The sequence below is a fragment of the Leptonychotes weddellii genome, chromosome 11, assembly GCF_054177405.1.
Source record: "Leptonychotes weddellii isolate Sample4059 chromosome 11, ASM5417740v2, whole genome shotgun sequence".
Lineage (NCBI taxonomy): Eukaryota > Metazoa > Chordata > Mammalia > Carnivora > Phocidae > Leptonychotes > Leptonychotes weddellii.
In genome coordinates, this window is record NC_138379.1 from 49697289 (window position 1) to 49710762 (window position 13474).

Below are 13474 nucleotides of genomic sequence, written 5' to 3' on the forward strand. Positions count from 1 at the left end.
TCTAGAATTTGGGGAGAAGTTTAATGGAAATTATACATCCCTGGTGTGGCATATATTCTACCCAGTGTTTGGGGAACAGGGGATACAGTTTGTTAATGGTAATTTAAAAATTCCATTGTATATGGAATGTACAATAATGTAGAATTCTATTGTATATCAGTTGTGTTTTCTTTGGCAAGGCTGTTTTTTGTTTGTTTTAAAGAGTCATTTCACCTCCCCAACCTTTTTGGACAACTTTGTGGTTTTCAAAAATATAAGGTTCAAAGAAGGTTGAACTTATGTTGAATTTATTCTTGTTTTTTGGGGGGCTGCATGAATTCTTTCATTCTTCTGTAATGCTTTCACTGACTAATCCAAATCAAAGCAGTCTTTTTATTTCCATGTATTTGTCTTGTTTGCCCTAGTCATTTGATTTTACCCAAGAACACAAAGCTATATGTATGTTTATTTTGTCTCTCCTCCATTGTAATTGAAACTTGCGAGTGGGGATCCAACATAATTTTTGTCCTGTGTGGTATCCTGACAAAGGAGTTTAGGAACTTAACAGTAGTCTAGTCCAACCTGCCTATTCTGTAGATGGAAAACTCAAAAATTTGTTGCTTGTTTTGATGCACATTTAGTATTTACATGCCTAACTTCATAGCATAAATATAATTAGCCTTGATTTAGGGCTGTAATTCATTTTGAAACTAATGAAGAGTCTCAGAATCAAGAACTTTTAGGACACAACAACAATAACATTTCTGCTGTCCTTCATAGTTTATGGAGCTCTCTTATGTATATTATTTCATCATATTCTCAGAAATCTGTGAGGTGGAGAGGTAATTTTATCATTGTCATTTTAGAAATAATGACACTAAAACTCAAAGACTCAACTTGCAAGTAATTGATAGAGCTGGGGCTGCAACCTAAGACTTTGAACTCCAAATGTTATATGTGTCCTGTTTTATCATCCTGCTTTCTAGATCATCTGTCCATTCTTGTTGTTGGTGGACAGGATTTCTTTTCAGTATTTCAGCCATCCAGTAAGTGTTGACTAGATGCTCAGGTTGTCATACAGAACACATTTTCAGGTGCACTGGGGAAAAAAAGACTTCCTACAGCATTTTGTTCTTATTATACACAAGCATGCATCTACTTACACAAATGCACCCCTATTTATTATAGCAGTTGTCACATTGAATTGTAATTTGTCTTTTTACATGTCTGTCTCCCCAACCGGATTGTGTGCTTCTTGAGCATCCTTTGTTATTCCGTAAGCTCCTTTATATCCTCAATGCCAATATAGACTCCTGCATATAGGTGCCTAGTTTGTTGAATCAGTGTATACGAGTGAATGAGTAAGTAAATACAGACACAAAAGATATTATGCCCTCTGGGGGCTTACGGTCTTCTTGGGGAGATAAAGCATGAAGTTTACAGTAAATACAAAGATTAAAAAAAAAAAAACAAATTGTTTTTTTTTTTTAAGAGAAACTTTGTTTATAGGGTTTTTTTTTTTTAACTAATATAAAACAGATTCCCAGCCTGTAGTTCATGTAATTGCTTCCCGGCGTCAGGATTGGTCAGAACATGAGATTGCAATGGAGACTAGCCCCACCATAATTTATCAGGATGTATCCAGTGAATCACAATCAGCTACTTCAACAATCAAAGCTCTATTAGAACTCCAACAGACAACAGGTATGAATTCACATGCTCAATTGAATGAAGCATGTTTTCTCTAGAGATGGGTTGTGCTAAAATACTACCACTGTTATATTTTCTTTGTTATTATTTGAGCACATTTCCCCCCTCTGGACTGGTCTATAATCGTTGCCGCAGTCTGTTTACTTGTCAGTTCAATAAGATGTGCCCAGGAGTACTGAAGGATAGACTAGTCAGGGAGAAAAAAGGACAGAACTCTTTCTTTTCTGTCTCCTGCTTAAAAGGGCAATCCTGTAGCCTCGTGTCGCCCAGAAGGCAGTAGTTTCTATCATTTCTAGGCACAAGGATAGATGCAGTATAGCTACTAATTGTATGTAAGAATAGTAGGAGGCAGATTGCAGGGCCCCTGCCATCCTCCTTGATATTGGTGGGCAGTTTTGTGGACATGAAACACCATTAATGGCCCTTGCTAGCATTCTCATTTGTTTTTTCTTTATATTTCATTGTATAATTTAACCACTTGAGCTTCCGTGCAAAGCCATCCTCATTTAACAAGATCCTGTCAGTATTTCTGGTTGCTTAAATATCTTCAGTAAACTCTAGGCAAAACCTGTGTCAGTTATACTGACTTTCATGTTACACAATAAGTCAAAGATCATTAGGGTACGTAAGGGACCTTAGCAATGATCTCATCCAGCCCTTTCATTTTATGCATAAATAAACTGAGATCCGGAGAGTTTACCCAATTGGCTAGTGGCAGAGTGAGACTCCGTGTCTTTTGATTCCTAATTCAGTGTCCTCTTTACTTGTGGGGTGACTGTGATATTATTTTGGTTTTGTTTTGCTTTCTTTGTTTAAATGATTAGCTTGATTTTGTCATATTGTACTTCATAGGAATGATCTGAATGATCTTTCGGTGGACTTAATTACTGGTAACTATTTGTTGTAACATCCACTTTACTCTAGCCAAAGAATACTAGCACTCAATATCTTCGGTTAATCTTTCTATTGGTGTCGTTTTTGGCCTTAGGCACTTCCTCAGCTCCTTGTCTTTGACATACTCAGCCATTTCCATTAATGTCCTATAGAGGGTGGAAACCGAATGAGCAGATTTTTTAGAAAAATGATAAGATAGAAAGTATATTTATCCATGGAACCCATTCTTGTTTCCAGACGATTCCATAAAACATTTTTGTAGAACAGAGAGGTTGTTTTTTCCTAACACTGAAATTTTTTATTCTTTAAGAGTCGTTGAAGACTTGGTAGATTTCTTTGGAGATTATCTTGAATTTTTAACAGATCAAATTAAACCGGTCATTGTATTGTACTCTTCTGGGTAGATATGCCCTAGAGCAAATCATGGTGTATACTGCTTATTCACCCTTTGTTTTCAGGTTGAACTCGAGGATACCAGGGACTACCTTGAAGAAGGGTAAAGGAAATGTTCTAAGAGGAGTGTGTATAAGGGAAACAGATTGTTTGGCCTAGTCATAGTAGGGGGGAATTTTAGTCTGTATGCATATGAGTTCTTCTTGCTAGGCTGCTTGGTATGGTTGCACAAATTGTGCCTTCTACAACCATACATAGCAGTCTGCTTTTTTCTTTTCAATTCACTGTCTCCTTAGTCATGGCCAGTGTGGCACCACAGAGGTCTGGCTCATTATTCCCATGGACAACTCTGGTTTTGATACTTGTTTGTAATAAAAGTTAACTTTTCCCCTGACTTTTTTATGCAGTAAAGGAAAAATTGGAATCTAAACCAAGACAACCCACTATTGACTTGAGTCAGATGGCAGTGCCTATTCAGATGACCCAGGAAAAGAGACATTCTCCTGAGAGTCCATCCATTGCTGTGGTAGAGTCAGAACTAGTTGCTGAATACATCACTACTGGTAGGTGTCCTTTAAAAAGTAGTATTAAGGTAGGAGAGCTACCTTTCTGGATTTGATGGGATGCTTGTTTGGGGAAGAATATAGGTTTTATATTTCTAGATCTTTTCCAGTTTGCTCTGAGAGCAAATTCACATTGTCAGGCTTGGGACTTACCCTATCTTTAATGATGAGGGGGAAAAAATCAATTGGTTATTGCAAATTGCAGGTCGGCCATATATGATGTCTGTGAATACAGGGTGACAGTTGTAGAGAGGATAAAATACCTTTCATATAGGAAGAAGTATTTTGAGGCATCTGAGTTTTTTTAGTTTTGGGGGAGGGGAGGTGGGTCAAGGGAGAAAGAAGGTATAAAACCCAATACTTTTTTAACATAAAGAAAAAAAATGTGGAAAACTTGAAATCCATGTAAATACTTAGTTCTGGTGGAAAGCAAATTAGGTATTTGTTTAAAATGTGGTCTGGCAGTAAAACACTAATGAGATTTTTGGATGGCATAGATAGAAAAGTGGAGCAGGAAGGATAATAGATTCTTTCTCTCATATTCTGGTGAGACCACACCTGGAATACTGCTTTCTGGTTTGGACACTTCATTACCTTGAGATTTGAAATAGTTCAGAGGATAGTAATATGAATAATTAGGGGTTAGGAGAAATGACTTACGAGGCAGTATGTCAAGGACACCTGTCTTAAGTTTTCTTAAGCAGTGATTAAAAGAGAATATGAAGTTACAAATATTTAAAGGATGTAGAAAATACCAAAGCAGAAAAGGAATTCTTTGGTATCATTTTAAGAGATATTTTTAAAAAGATTAATGGGTTAAAATTGCCAGAGGGGAAAATCGAGTTAGAGACTATGGAAAGCCATCTAGCATCTTTCTTTAGAGATCTTTAGCAGAAAGCTAAAGAAAGCAGAGGACAGTATGTTGGGGCAATCAGTATTAACCTCTGGGGATAGACTAGATTGTCAAATGGTAAACAGAGGAAAAGACCTATGATTTCTTCCCTTACTTATCCTTTTCAGAACGCACTGATGAGGGGACAGAGGTTGCTTTTCCCCTTCTAGGTAAGTGGTGTGCATCCATTTGTAGTATAACTGAAGGTTAAATATTATTGTTTGGGGGGGAACCACTTACATGGATGCGCTCTACTCTGATCTGGTAGAGGAAAGGTAAGCTCCGCTCAGTGAAAAGGAGACTTTCCTTTCGCAGGATAGTGGGATTCTTTCTCAGAAATGAGCAGTTTGACATTGGAAAAAATAAGAGCTTTTAAAGAAATAAGTGACTGTTTTGTGCTGTTGATATGGCGCAGTTAAGGGTCACTTCAGCTGTTTTCCAAATGTTCACTCTCTGACTTCCTTCCATTATCTCCTCCCTATCATATCCTAAGCCACATTAAGCATTTTCTTTGACTTCAGATCCAACTTCCTGGACCTGATCTCTTGTATTATCCTACAGTAGGTGTTAGTTTTCTCTGACTTTCCTGCACACTGCGGAATTACTATGAACGGATTTACAGTATCTTGAATGAGGATTATTCTTAAATGATTTTAGCTGATCTATTAAATCCATTTCCTTTCCTAATAAAAAATTTAATGTTATAATTAAGATTAGTATGGGCAGCAGAAATGTTCCATATAATCTGATAATTTCATGAAAAATTGTTTATTTTTCAAATGTCATTCATTTCTGATGATGCTTCTATCAGTAAAAAACTTCATTAGTTTAATTTTAATATGAGTATGATTTGTTTTTTCTCCTCAGTCACATTATAAATGATTTCCATAGTTGTTTTAATATCAACACTTTTTTTCAGTTTGGTGGAGCACATATGGAAGATTTTGTTAACTCATATAATTTAAAATATGCATATAAAGCATACTGTGAAATGCAGTAAGATACTGCAGTACATTTATACCGGTGGTGCTGCCTATAATCTCTTATATCACATGTAGGCATATGTGTAAGCAACAATAGAAAAACTGTGAATATAGACAGAATGAGTTATAAAAATAAATAAAGCCTGTTTATATTTCACTGGATAGTTTTAGTTCTGTACTTATAATACCTAGGTAGTACTTTGACATTGATTTCTGTAGCGATCATCTTCTCCTTGGACATTCCACTATGACTTTTCTAAACATGGAACCATTTGAATATGGAACTACTTGAAATTGCAGATCAAGATATTTGAGCATTAGAATCATGGGTTATTCAGAGAATTTTGATATTCTCAAAATCCTTAGCTAATCTTACAGATTTGTTTTACTCTGTTTTTAATTCAAAAAGCTTGTTTCCCAGTAACCATAAGCATTTTTAAGGCTCTATAGAATAAGAAGTGGTGAATGTTTTACTGTTTAAAAAGTTGAAGTTGAGGCTGGTAAGAGATAGTTTGGCATCAATGTAGAAGTATTGGTTTACATCTGTTACATCGATATACATGTCTAGTTTATTCCTTTGGACCTTTGTAGCGAGAAAATAGGAAATGGGGTTGTTTTCCTGTTACACTGTATTCTCACCCATTTATGTCAGATGAACAAAATTTGGATTTTTCTATTCTTTTGTTTGCTTTATAAGACTTAACAATTTAAGGACCATTTTCCATCTGTTACTTCATTTGATCCTCTTCTAGGTAGAAAAAAATTTTTATTCTTTTAAAAAAACAAAAATAAACAAAAGTTTAGAGACTCTAAGTTTAGAGACTCATAGAATTTAAATGACCTCTTCAAATTCACATAGCTGGTTGGTGGCAGGGTGGGACAGAATCCACCCAGGTGTGACTCTTGGTGCAGTTCTTTGTGCAGTATCATCTTGACCTCTTACATCTTTAGGAACTATAAGGCTGCAAGACAGTGTCACTTCATGTAAAAGAATGAATGCTTCTGGGTTTTGTATTGCATTTGGAACTGGGACCAAGAAATTATTATCTTAGTAAATTAAGTATAATCTTAGTATCCTTAAAGATAATAGTCTAGGATTTGATTATAGAAATGTATTATTGTTTTGTTACCTTAATGGGGTGAAGGTTGTTGGAGACATTAAGTACAGCTCACAGGAGGATATAACTTTAAGGGGTTTGTTCCTCCTTTGTGATACTAGTTTTCACAGTGCTTCTGCATTTCTCATCTCATCCTTATAATAGCTCTGTTATTCCCATTTTACAGATGAGAACACAGAGTCTCAGAGAAGATAAGTGACTTTCTCAGAGTCACACAGCTCATAGATGGGCAGACTCTGGTCTTCTGCTCCTAGTTCACAGTACCACACATTCTCTCTGTGATGCAATCTCACAGACATTTGTTTAAAATGACTACTGGTTACAGATGCTGTGGTGATTTCTGGAGAAATATCATCACCTCCTCTATTTTCAGTCAGCCATCGCTCCCAGCCCCAACAGCCCTCCCAGCCCCAGCGGACCCTGCTCCAGCATGTGGCTCAGTCACAGACCGCAACACAGACTTCGGTGGTGGTGAAGTCCATCCCAGCATCTTCCCCTGGAGCAATCACCCACATTATGCAGCAGGTTGTATCTCTTCTTTCTCTTCCTACCTTCTGTAACTGCCTCCTTCCTGAAATAAGGCTTAGTTTCATCGATTATGGGAGAGGAAATAACTGAATTGAAGAGCATTTGTGTAGTTCTTTCATCTGTGAGGACTGAGTAGAGGAAATGAATTGAGAGTCTTAATACTTGGAATGTAATTAAGAAACAGTATTCATGGATCTTCTGTAAAATTGGAACATTTCAAAAGGGTGGGACTATCCAAATGAATCTATGACTTCAGAATTGGTCACTCTTTCTATATCCATTGTTATGGAAGCATTTATCACTGAGGTGAGATTTTTAAATGAAATAGAAGTTGGCTTGTTTAGCTGTTTGTTGCTAGGTGTTTTGCTTTTCGAATGAATTCTCGTAGGAAACGTTATTTATAAGTAGGTATAAATATCTGACTTCTTTCACTATATGTGACCAGTTAAGGAGGAGACTCAATGAGGAAGGAGAATGAGTTAATACACAACAGAAAATCGGTTACCAGGGGTAACGGGGAAAAGAAAAGAATATGCTGATCAGCTGATTTTGTGTCAGATACTGTGCTTTGAGCTTTAAATACATTAATTTGTTTAATTCTCAACTATGATCCTGCAAGGTGGGTGTATTATCCCTCTTACAAATGAGGAAACTCATGCTTACAGAAGTTAAGTAACTTATTCTGGGTGGCAGAGCCAGGATTTAAACTCAGAGCATCCTGCCTCTATACAAAGTGATGTCATAGATGCCAGATTTAAGCGTGACTTATCATCAGTTGTCACATAAATCACCATCATTTGACTGGTAGCAGTTGATCCTAATTTTAAGCAAACTAACCTGAATGGCAATAAAGACATTGGTGCATTAAAAACCTATATGTGTAAGGTCATTATGAGATAGGGGAGAGTTTCAATTGAATCTCAGAGTTTTAAAGTTTAGAATGAAGGAATAGCATGATAAGGAAGTGGGAAGGATGGGGTTGGAGTGGATTTTGTGTCACTGAGGAAAGCCAGGTGGCCAGAGGTTTAGCTAAGTATCAGATCTCAGCCTGGATGCTGGCAGGTCCTGACATTGAGCTTTCTCAGGACCCCCAGAGAGGTCGAACAGGCTGACCCTAACCAGGTCCCTCAAGATCGATGCCTCCTCCCATCACTGTTCTATCCGACACGGAACAATCTCCCTTTCCACAGACAAGAGTGCTCTCATCCCCTCCCCCAGTCTCCTTCCCTCCTGGCAGCCGAGTCTCTGGGAAACTGTTGCCCAGTGGGCCCAGAATATGACCAAAGGGGCGAGGATGACTAGTGCAGAGGATTGTTCACACAGGCCTTGGTGAAGCCTGATGCACCATTTCCACTCTGAGCAGAGAGGCCCTCTGTGGGGACCCAATGGGCATCCTCAGACAGTAACTCTTCCCTTCTGGACAGCATTGGACATACACATGTGGGCTTCTCTGAACCTTGGCTTTTCTCTGAACACGTCGTTCCTGGGTTGCAGTGTTCTTTTCTTTGGATGGGTCGGTATCTCTGATGACCAGGCGAGAGAGCTGTGTCCTGAGCCAGGGAGGCTCTTCCTTTTCTGTGTTGAGCTGTGCTTGCAGGGCAACCTTATTCCTCCTACCTATACATTCTGGGCCCTCGAGGACTTTTCTTATAGAAGTGAGTAGACCAGTTTTTGCAGTTTTCTTTTGAGGCTCTTCCTTCTGAAAATTTTTGAATGAATCTCATAACCAAGTCTTTTCCAGTTTGAGGAAAATGTAGCAATGTAGGTGTTTTTCTTATTTCATTCTTACTTTGTGCCTTTTTTACTCAGGCATTAAGCAGTCACACTGCTTTTACCAAACACAGCGAGGAACTTGGAACTGAGGAGGGCGAGGTTGAAGAGATGGACACTTTAGACCCTCAGACAGGTCTGTTTTACCGATCTGCCCTGACTCAGTCACAGTCAGCTAAGCAGCAGAAACTTAGCCAGCCCCAGCTGGAACAGACTCAGCTGCAAGTGAAAACTCTGCAGTGCTTCCAGACTAAACAGAAGCAGACCATCCACCTGCAGGCAGACCAGCTCCAGCACAAACTCCCGCAAATGCCCCAGCTTTCCATCAGGCATCAAAAACTCACCCCTCTTCAGCAAGAACAAGCACAGCCCAAGCCAGATGTACAGCACACACAGCATCCCATGGTGGCCAAAGACAGGCAGCTTCCTACCTTAATGGCACAGCCCCCACAAACTGTAGTACAGGTGCTCGCAGTGAAAACCACGCAGCAGCTCCCTAAACTGCAGCAGGCTCCGAACCAACCCAAAATCTACGTGCAACCCCAAACCCCCCAGAGCCAAATGCCGCTCCCAGCCGCATCAGAGAAACAGCCGGCAAGCCAGGTAACGGAATATTGGTAGCATGCAAAGTTAAACTTCTCTGTTCACGGAAAAAATGAGAACATCACGACCCTATCGTGATTAGCAGTGCTTTCTCCTGGCAAGAGGAAACTCAAAAGCCTCATTTGTGCTGGTATTACTTTACCCCATCAGAAGGTTGACATTAGGGAAGAAATGCACGCATTAATATAGGAAGGAAAAAAAAAAAAAGCATAGCACGCAGAACTTGATTTTCCAGGCAGTTTTTAACGAAATCACTTCAGCATTGATCAGCGGTGCATAGAAGCAAGATCCCTAAATTATTTGTATTTTTTAGATATAAAATATTTTTTCCCACGCTTGTAAACTCTTGTATCTGTGGTAGTAATGCTAAGTAAACTACAATCTTTTAAGGAGCTTCATTGAACCATCTTCCTTTGTAGTTTACATCATCATCATCTAGTTAATAAATTTACTTTCTAGATTTATCTTCTAGATTGAAGAGGAATTATCTGGATATTCAAAAGAAAAATTATATTAGGAGAAAACCAGTGGCTTTGGAGTGATGTATATATGTGTATTATAAATACATATATAGAAAATATATTTGTATAGCTGTATTTTGAAGCAAAAAATTGAAAATCCTACTTTTTATTTAAAAATGGAAGATGATGTAAATAATATGAGAATGGGTTGAAGGTATACTGTGTGGGGATATAAATCCCAAAGAAAAACAAGGCTGCTGTGACTTTTTTTTCGTTTACTGCTATGAACCTTGGCTGGCTAGACGAAGGTTCTTTTTACCCCTCCTCTTTCCCTAGGTTTCTTAAAAGTAACCAGATACTTTCCCATACAGCCCTCTTTTAAAACACCAAGCTTCATTCAGAATGTCTTCCTAGTATACCGCACGAATGTTTCTTTTGCCATATTATCTGGGGTGTTGGATAGGTTTTTCTCAAAGAGATGTAGCTGTAACACACACAACCCCAATTTGTTTTCAGGTGGAGCAGCCAATTATAACCCAAGGATCCTCTGTTACAAAGATAACTTTTGAGGGGCGCCAGCCTCCCACAGTTACAAAGATAACTGGTGGCAGTTCTGTGCCTAAGCTGACATCACCAGTTACAAGCATATCTCCCATTCAGGCCTCTGAGAAGACAGCAGTGTCAGACATTTTGAAAATGTCTTTGATGGAAGCTCAGATTGATACAAATGTAGAGCATATGGTAGTGGATCCCCCAAAGAAGGCTCTTGCCACTAGTATGCTCACTGGTGAAGCAGGATCATTACCCTCCACCCACGTGGTGGTGGCAGGGATGGCGAATTCCACTCCCCAGCAACAGAAATGTAGAGAGTCCTGTTCAAGTCCATCTGCTGTTGGCCCTCCCTTAACGACAAGGAAAATCGATGCACCAGGAGTGCCTGCGACAGGCCAGTTCATGCGTATTCAGAATGTAGGCCAAAAGAAAGCTGAAGAGAGCCCAGCAGAAATTATCATCCAGGTAAGAACTGGAAGGAACATGAGAAGTATTGGGCATCTTGGGGGTTGTGGGTTTGGTGTGATTGGGATGTTGCAGGAAGAGTCAAGCCAAGATGGCAAAAGACATAGTGATTATTTTTGAGATGGCATTTGAAAAATTTGGTTTAATACCTGTTGCAAATATACAAATTTATATTTTCTGGAAGAGAATCCTAGAAAATTGGTGGATGTTATCACACAGCACCCCTCAGAGGCGATCAAGGGCCCTGAGCCCGTATGTCAGCTTGATTTATAGATACAAAACATGCTTGCCAGTGTTAACTCAGTAAGTCAGCCCAGAAGATCAGCAACTTGATGGGGTCAAACTCCTCCCCGGTCTTTGCTCAAAAAAGGGGTATAACTGGATTGCACTTTTATTTCAAGTTAATTTCAGGGACCCTTTCCTTGGAAAAACATAGTTCTTTATCTTGATCTAAATTTATGGCTTTCGGGACAATTAAACCTTAATTAACTGCAGTGTCTGGAGAAACATGTTGTAAGAAAGTGTTTCTACATAATTTAATTTTATATTTAATTTGGGATTAACCATAAGGCTTTGCTTTTTATTTTAATCATTGTTGAAAAATCTTGTTAATGGTTACTGTCCTGCCTTGGTAAGTACAGGCTAGTGAACATAATGAATTATTCATTGGCAGTAGATCTTCTATGCCTCACATTCCCTTCATTCTAAAACTCATCTGTCATCATGCATAATAGATCAAGACTAAAGAATTACTGAGTTCAGACTAGCCTTTAGAAGTTGTGTTTTACTTCCCTTTGTCCTTGCAGGGTTTCAGGTTGTTTTCTTGACACTTGTCATTTTTTTGGCTATGCTGATAGATGGCTTGGAAGTTATCAGAACAGCACATTTTAGTTAATGGAGAATTTGGATTCATTGAAATGTGGATAATCTAGGATTTACCATAGAGTCACTGTTGTGTGACTTGGAGTTTCTGTGGTAAACTTTCCCTTTTCCATGATGCCAGGCTATAAGAGAATGCAAATTGACCAGTATTCACCCAATATGATATAAATAAGTATGGGGAAAATGCCTAAAGGCAGATAGACATGGCCATTGAATTAAATGATTTGTTCCTCTGTAAAAACAATTGTTAGCAAATTCAGTAATTCTTGACGGAGGGATTCGTTTGCAACCCCCCCCCCCCCCCGCAATAGGTAGAAAAAGAATGAGTTCCTGGCTTTGCCACTCACTATGTGACTTTAGGCAGGGCTATTTAACCTCACTCTGCCTTAGTTTCCTCATCGGTAAAAATGGGAATAAGGAATGCCTACTTTACATGATTGATGGGAGGATTACACAAAATTGAGATGAAGCACCTAGCACAGTACCTGGCTCTTGGTGATTGCCCAATAAATGGTAGCTGTTAACTATTTTACTAAAATTTACTGTGGCTCCTGAGAGTCTACGGCCATACCACCCTGAACACGCCGGATCTCGTCTGATCTCGGAAGCTAAGCAGGGTTGGGCCTGGTTAGTACTTGGATGGGAGAGTTTAAATTGGTATACTCCCTAAACTGGAAATAATTTGGGATAGCTTATTTGGAAATTATTTTCTGCACTTTATGAACAGGGCTGAAAATTGCTTTGTATATCAAGGATAGTATCAAATGAGTCTGCTCTCTACAGAACACACAGCTAACTTTCAGTGTATACCGTGTGCTAGGTGGTCATGTCAGAGGGAAGGACAGTGTGTTGGTTAGGAACCGAGCTTTTGGGGTCAGAAACACCTGGATTTGAGTCTCACCTGTACTCCTCCTTCCCAGCATTGTGGTTTGGAGCAGCAGAGTTCACCTCTGTACCTCCATTTCATTCCCTGTGAAATGGAGACCATAACCATTGCCTCACAGGGTTGTTTTGAGGATTTCATGGAAAACTGTATGGAATGCAGCTAGTTAAGTGTCTGACACAGAGGAACACTCAATAACTATAGCTCCTGTTACTATAATCATCATGAATATATTGTTAGGATATTTTCAGATCTTACTAGTTACACTTAGCTTTGACCGGAAGTACTGATTTTACAGATTCAGTAAAATAGTATGGGGATGAATGAAAGCAGTCTGCAGAAGTGCTTTGATTCTTGAAAAATGTTTTATAAGAATCCAACATGTTTAATAATAAGTGCTTTGAATGAAAAGCATTGTTCTTTGTAGACAGATAATCTGTATTTCATTCATTTGTTCATTCATTCATTCATTCATACCACATGTATTATTTAACCTCTATGTTCTAGGTGCTGTGCTAGGTGCAGACTAGAGGAGTAAACAAGACAAATATATCTTCTGTTCTGAAGGAGTCTATATATGTGGAACTCATAGAATTTTAGAACTTTGAGGATCTTTAGAGTATATCTTCTCTATCTTATTTTACACGAGGTTAAAGCTCAATGGGGTGAAGTGACTTGTTCAGAGGTCCACAGCAAGTCTGAGCCAGAGTTGAACTGCAGTCCAGGCCTCCTGACCCCACCTAAGACTTCTTCACAGATCAGCTATATGGAACAGAGTGGGAGAAAACAAATAACAGA

At 38.8% G+C, this 13474-nt stretch overlaps 1 protein-coding gene across 10 annotated transcripts in view; it reads left to right on the top strand.

Moving 5' to 3' along the window:
• Window positions 1-13474, top strand: part of EMSY (EMSY transcriptional repressor, BRCA2 interacting) — a 97341-nt gene that overhangs the window by 69162 nt on the left and 14705 nt on the right. For 4 of the 10 annotated variants that reach the window (XM_081798870.1, XM_081798871.1, XM_081798877.1 and 1 more), the window contains 6 exons: window positions 1519-1683; window positions 3384-3539; window positions 4560-4601; window positions 6858-7057; window positions 8870-9433; window positions 10411-10911. In XM_081798870.1, the coding sequence (XP_081654996.1) occupies window positions 1519-1683; window positions 3384-3539; window positions 4560-4601; window positions 6858-7057; window positions 8870-9433; window positions 10411-10911 (1628 nt within the window). The remainder of the gene's footprint in view (window positions 1-1518; window positions 1684-3383; window positions 3540-4559; window positions 4602-6857; window positions 7058-8869; window positions 9434-10410; window positions 10912-13474) is intronic. The other 6 variants (XM_081798873.1, XM_081798874.1, XM_081798876.1 and 3 more) reach the window with 3 other exon arrangements.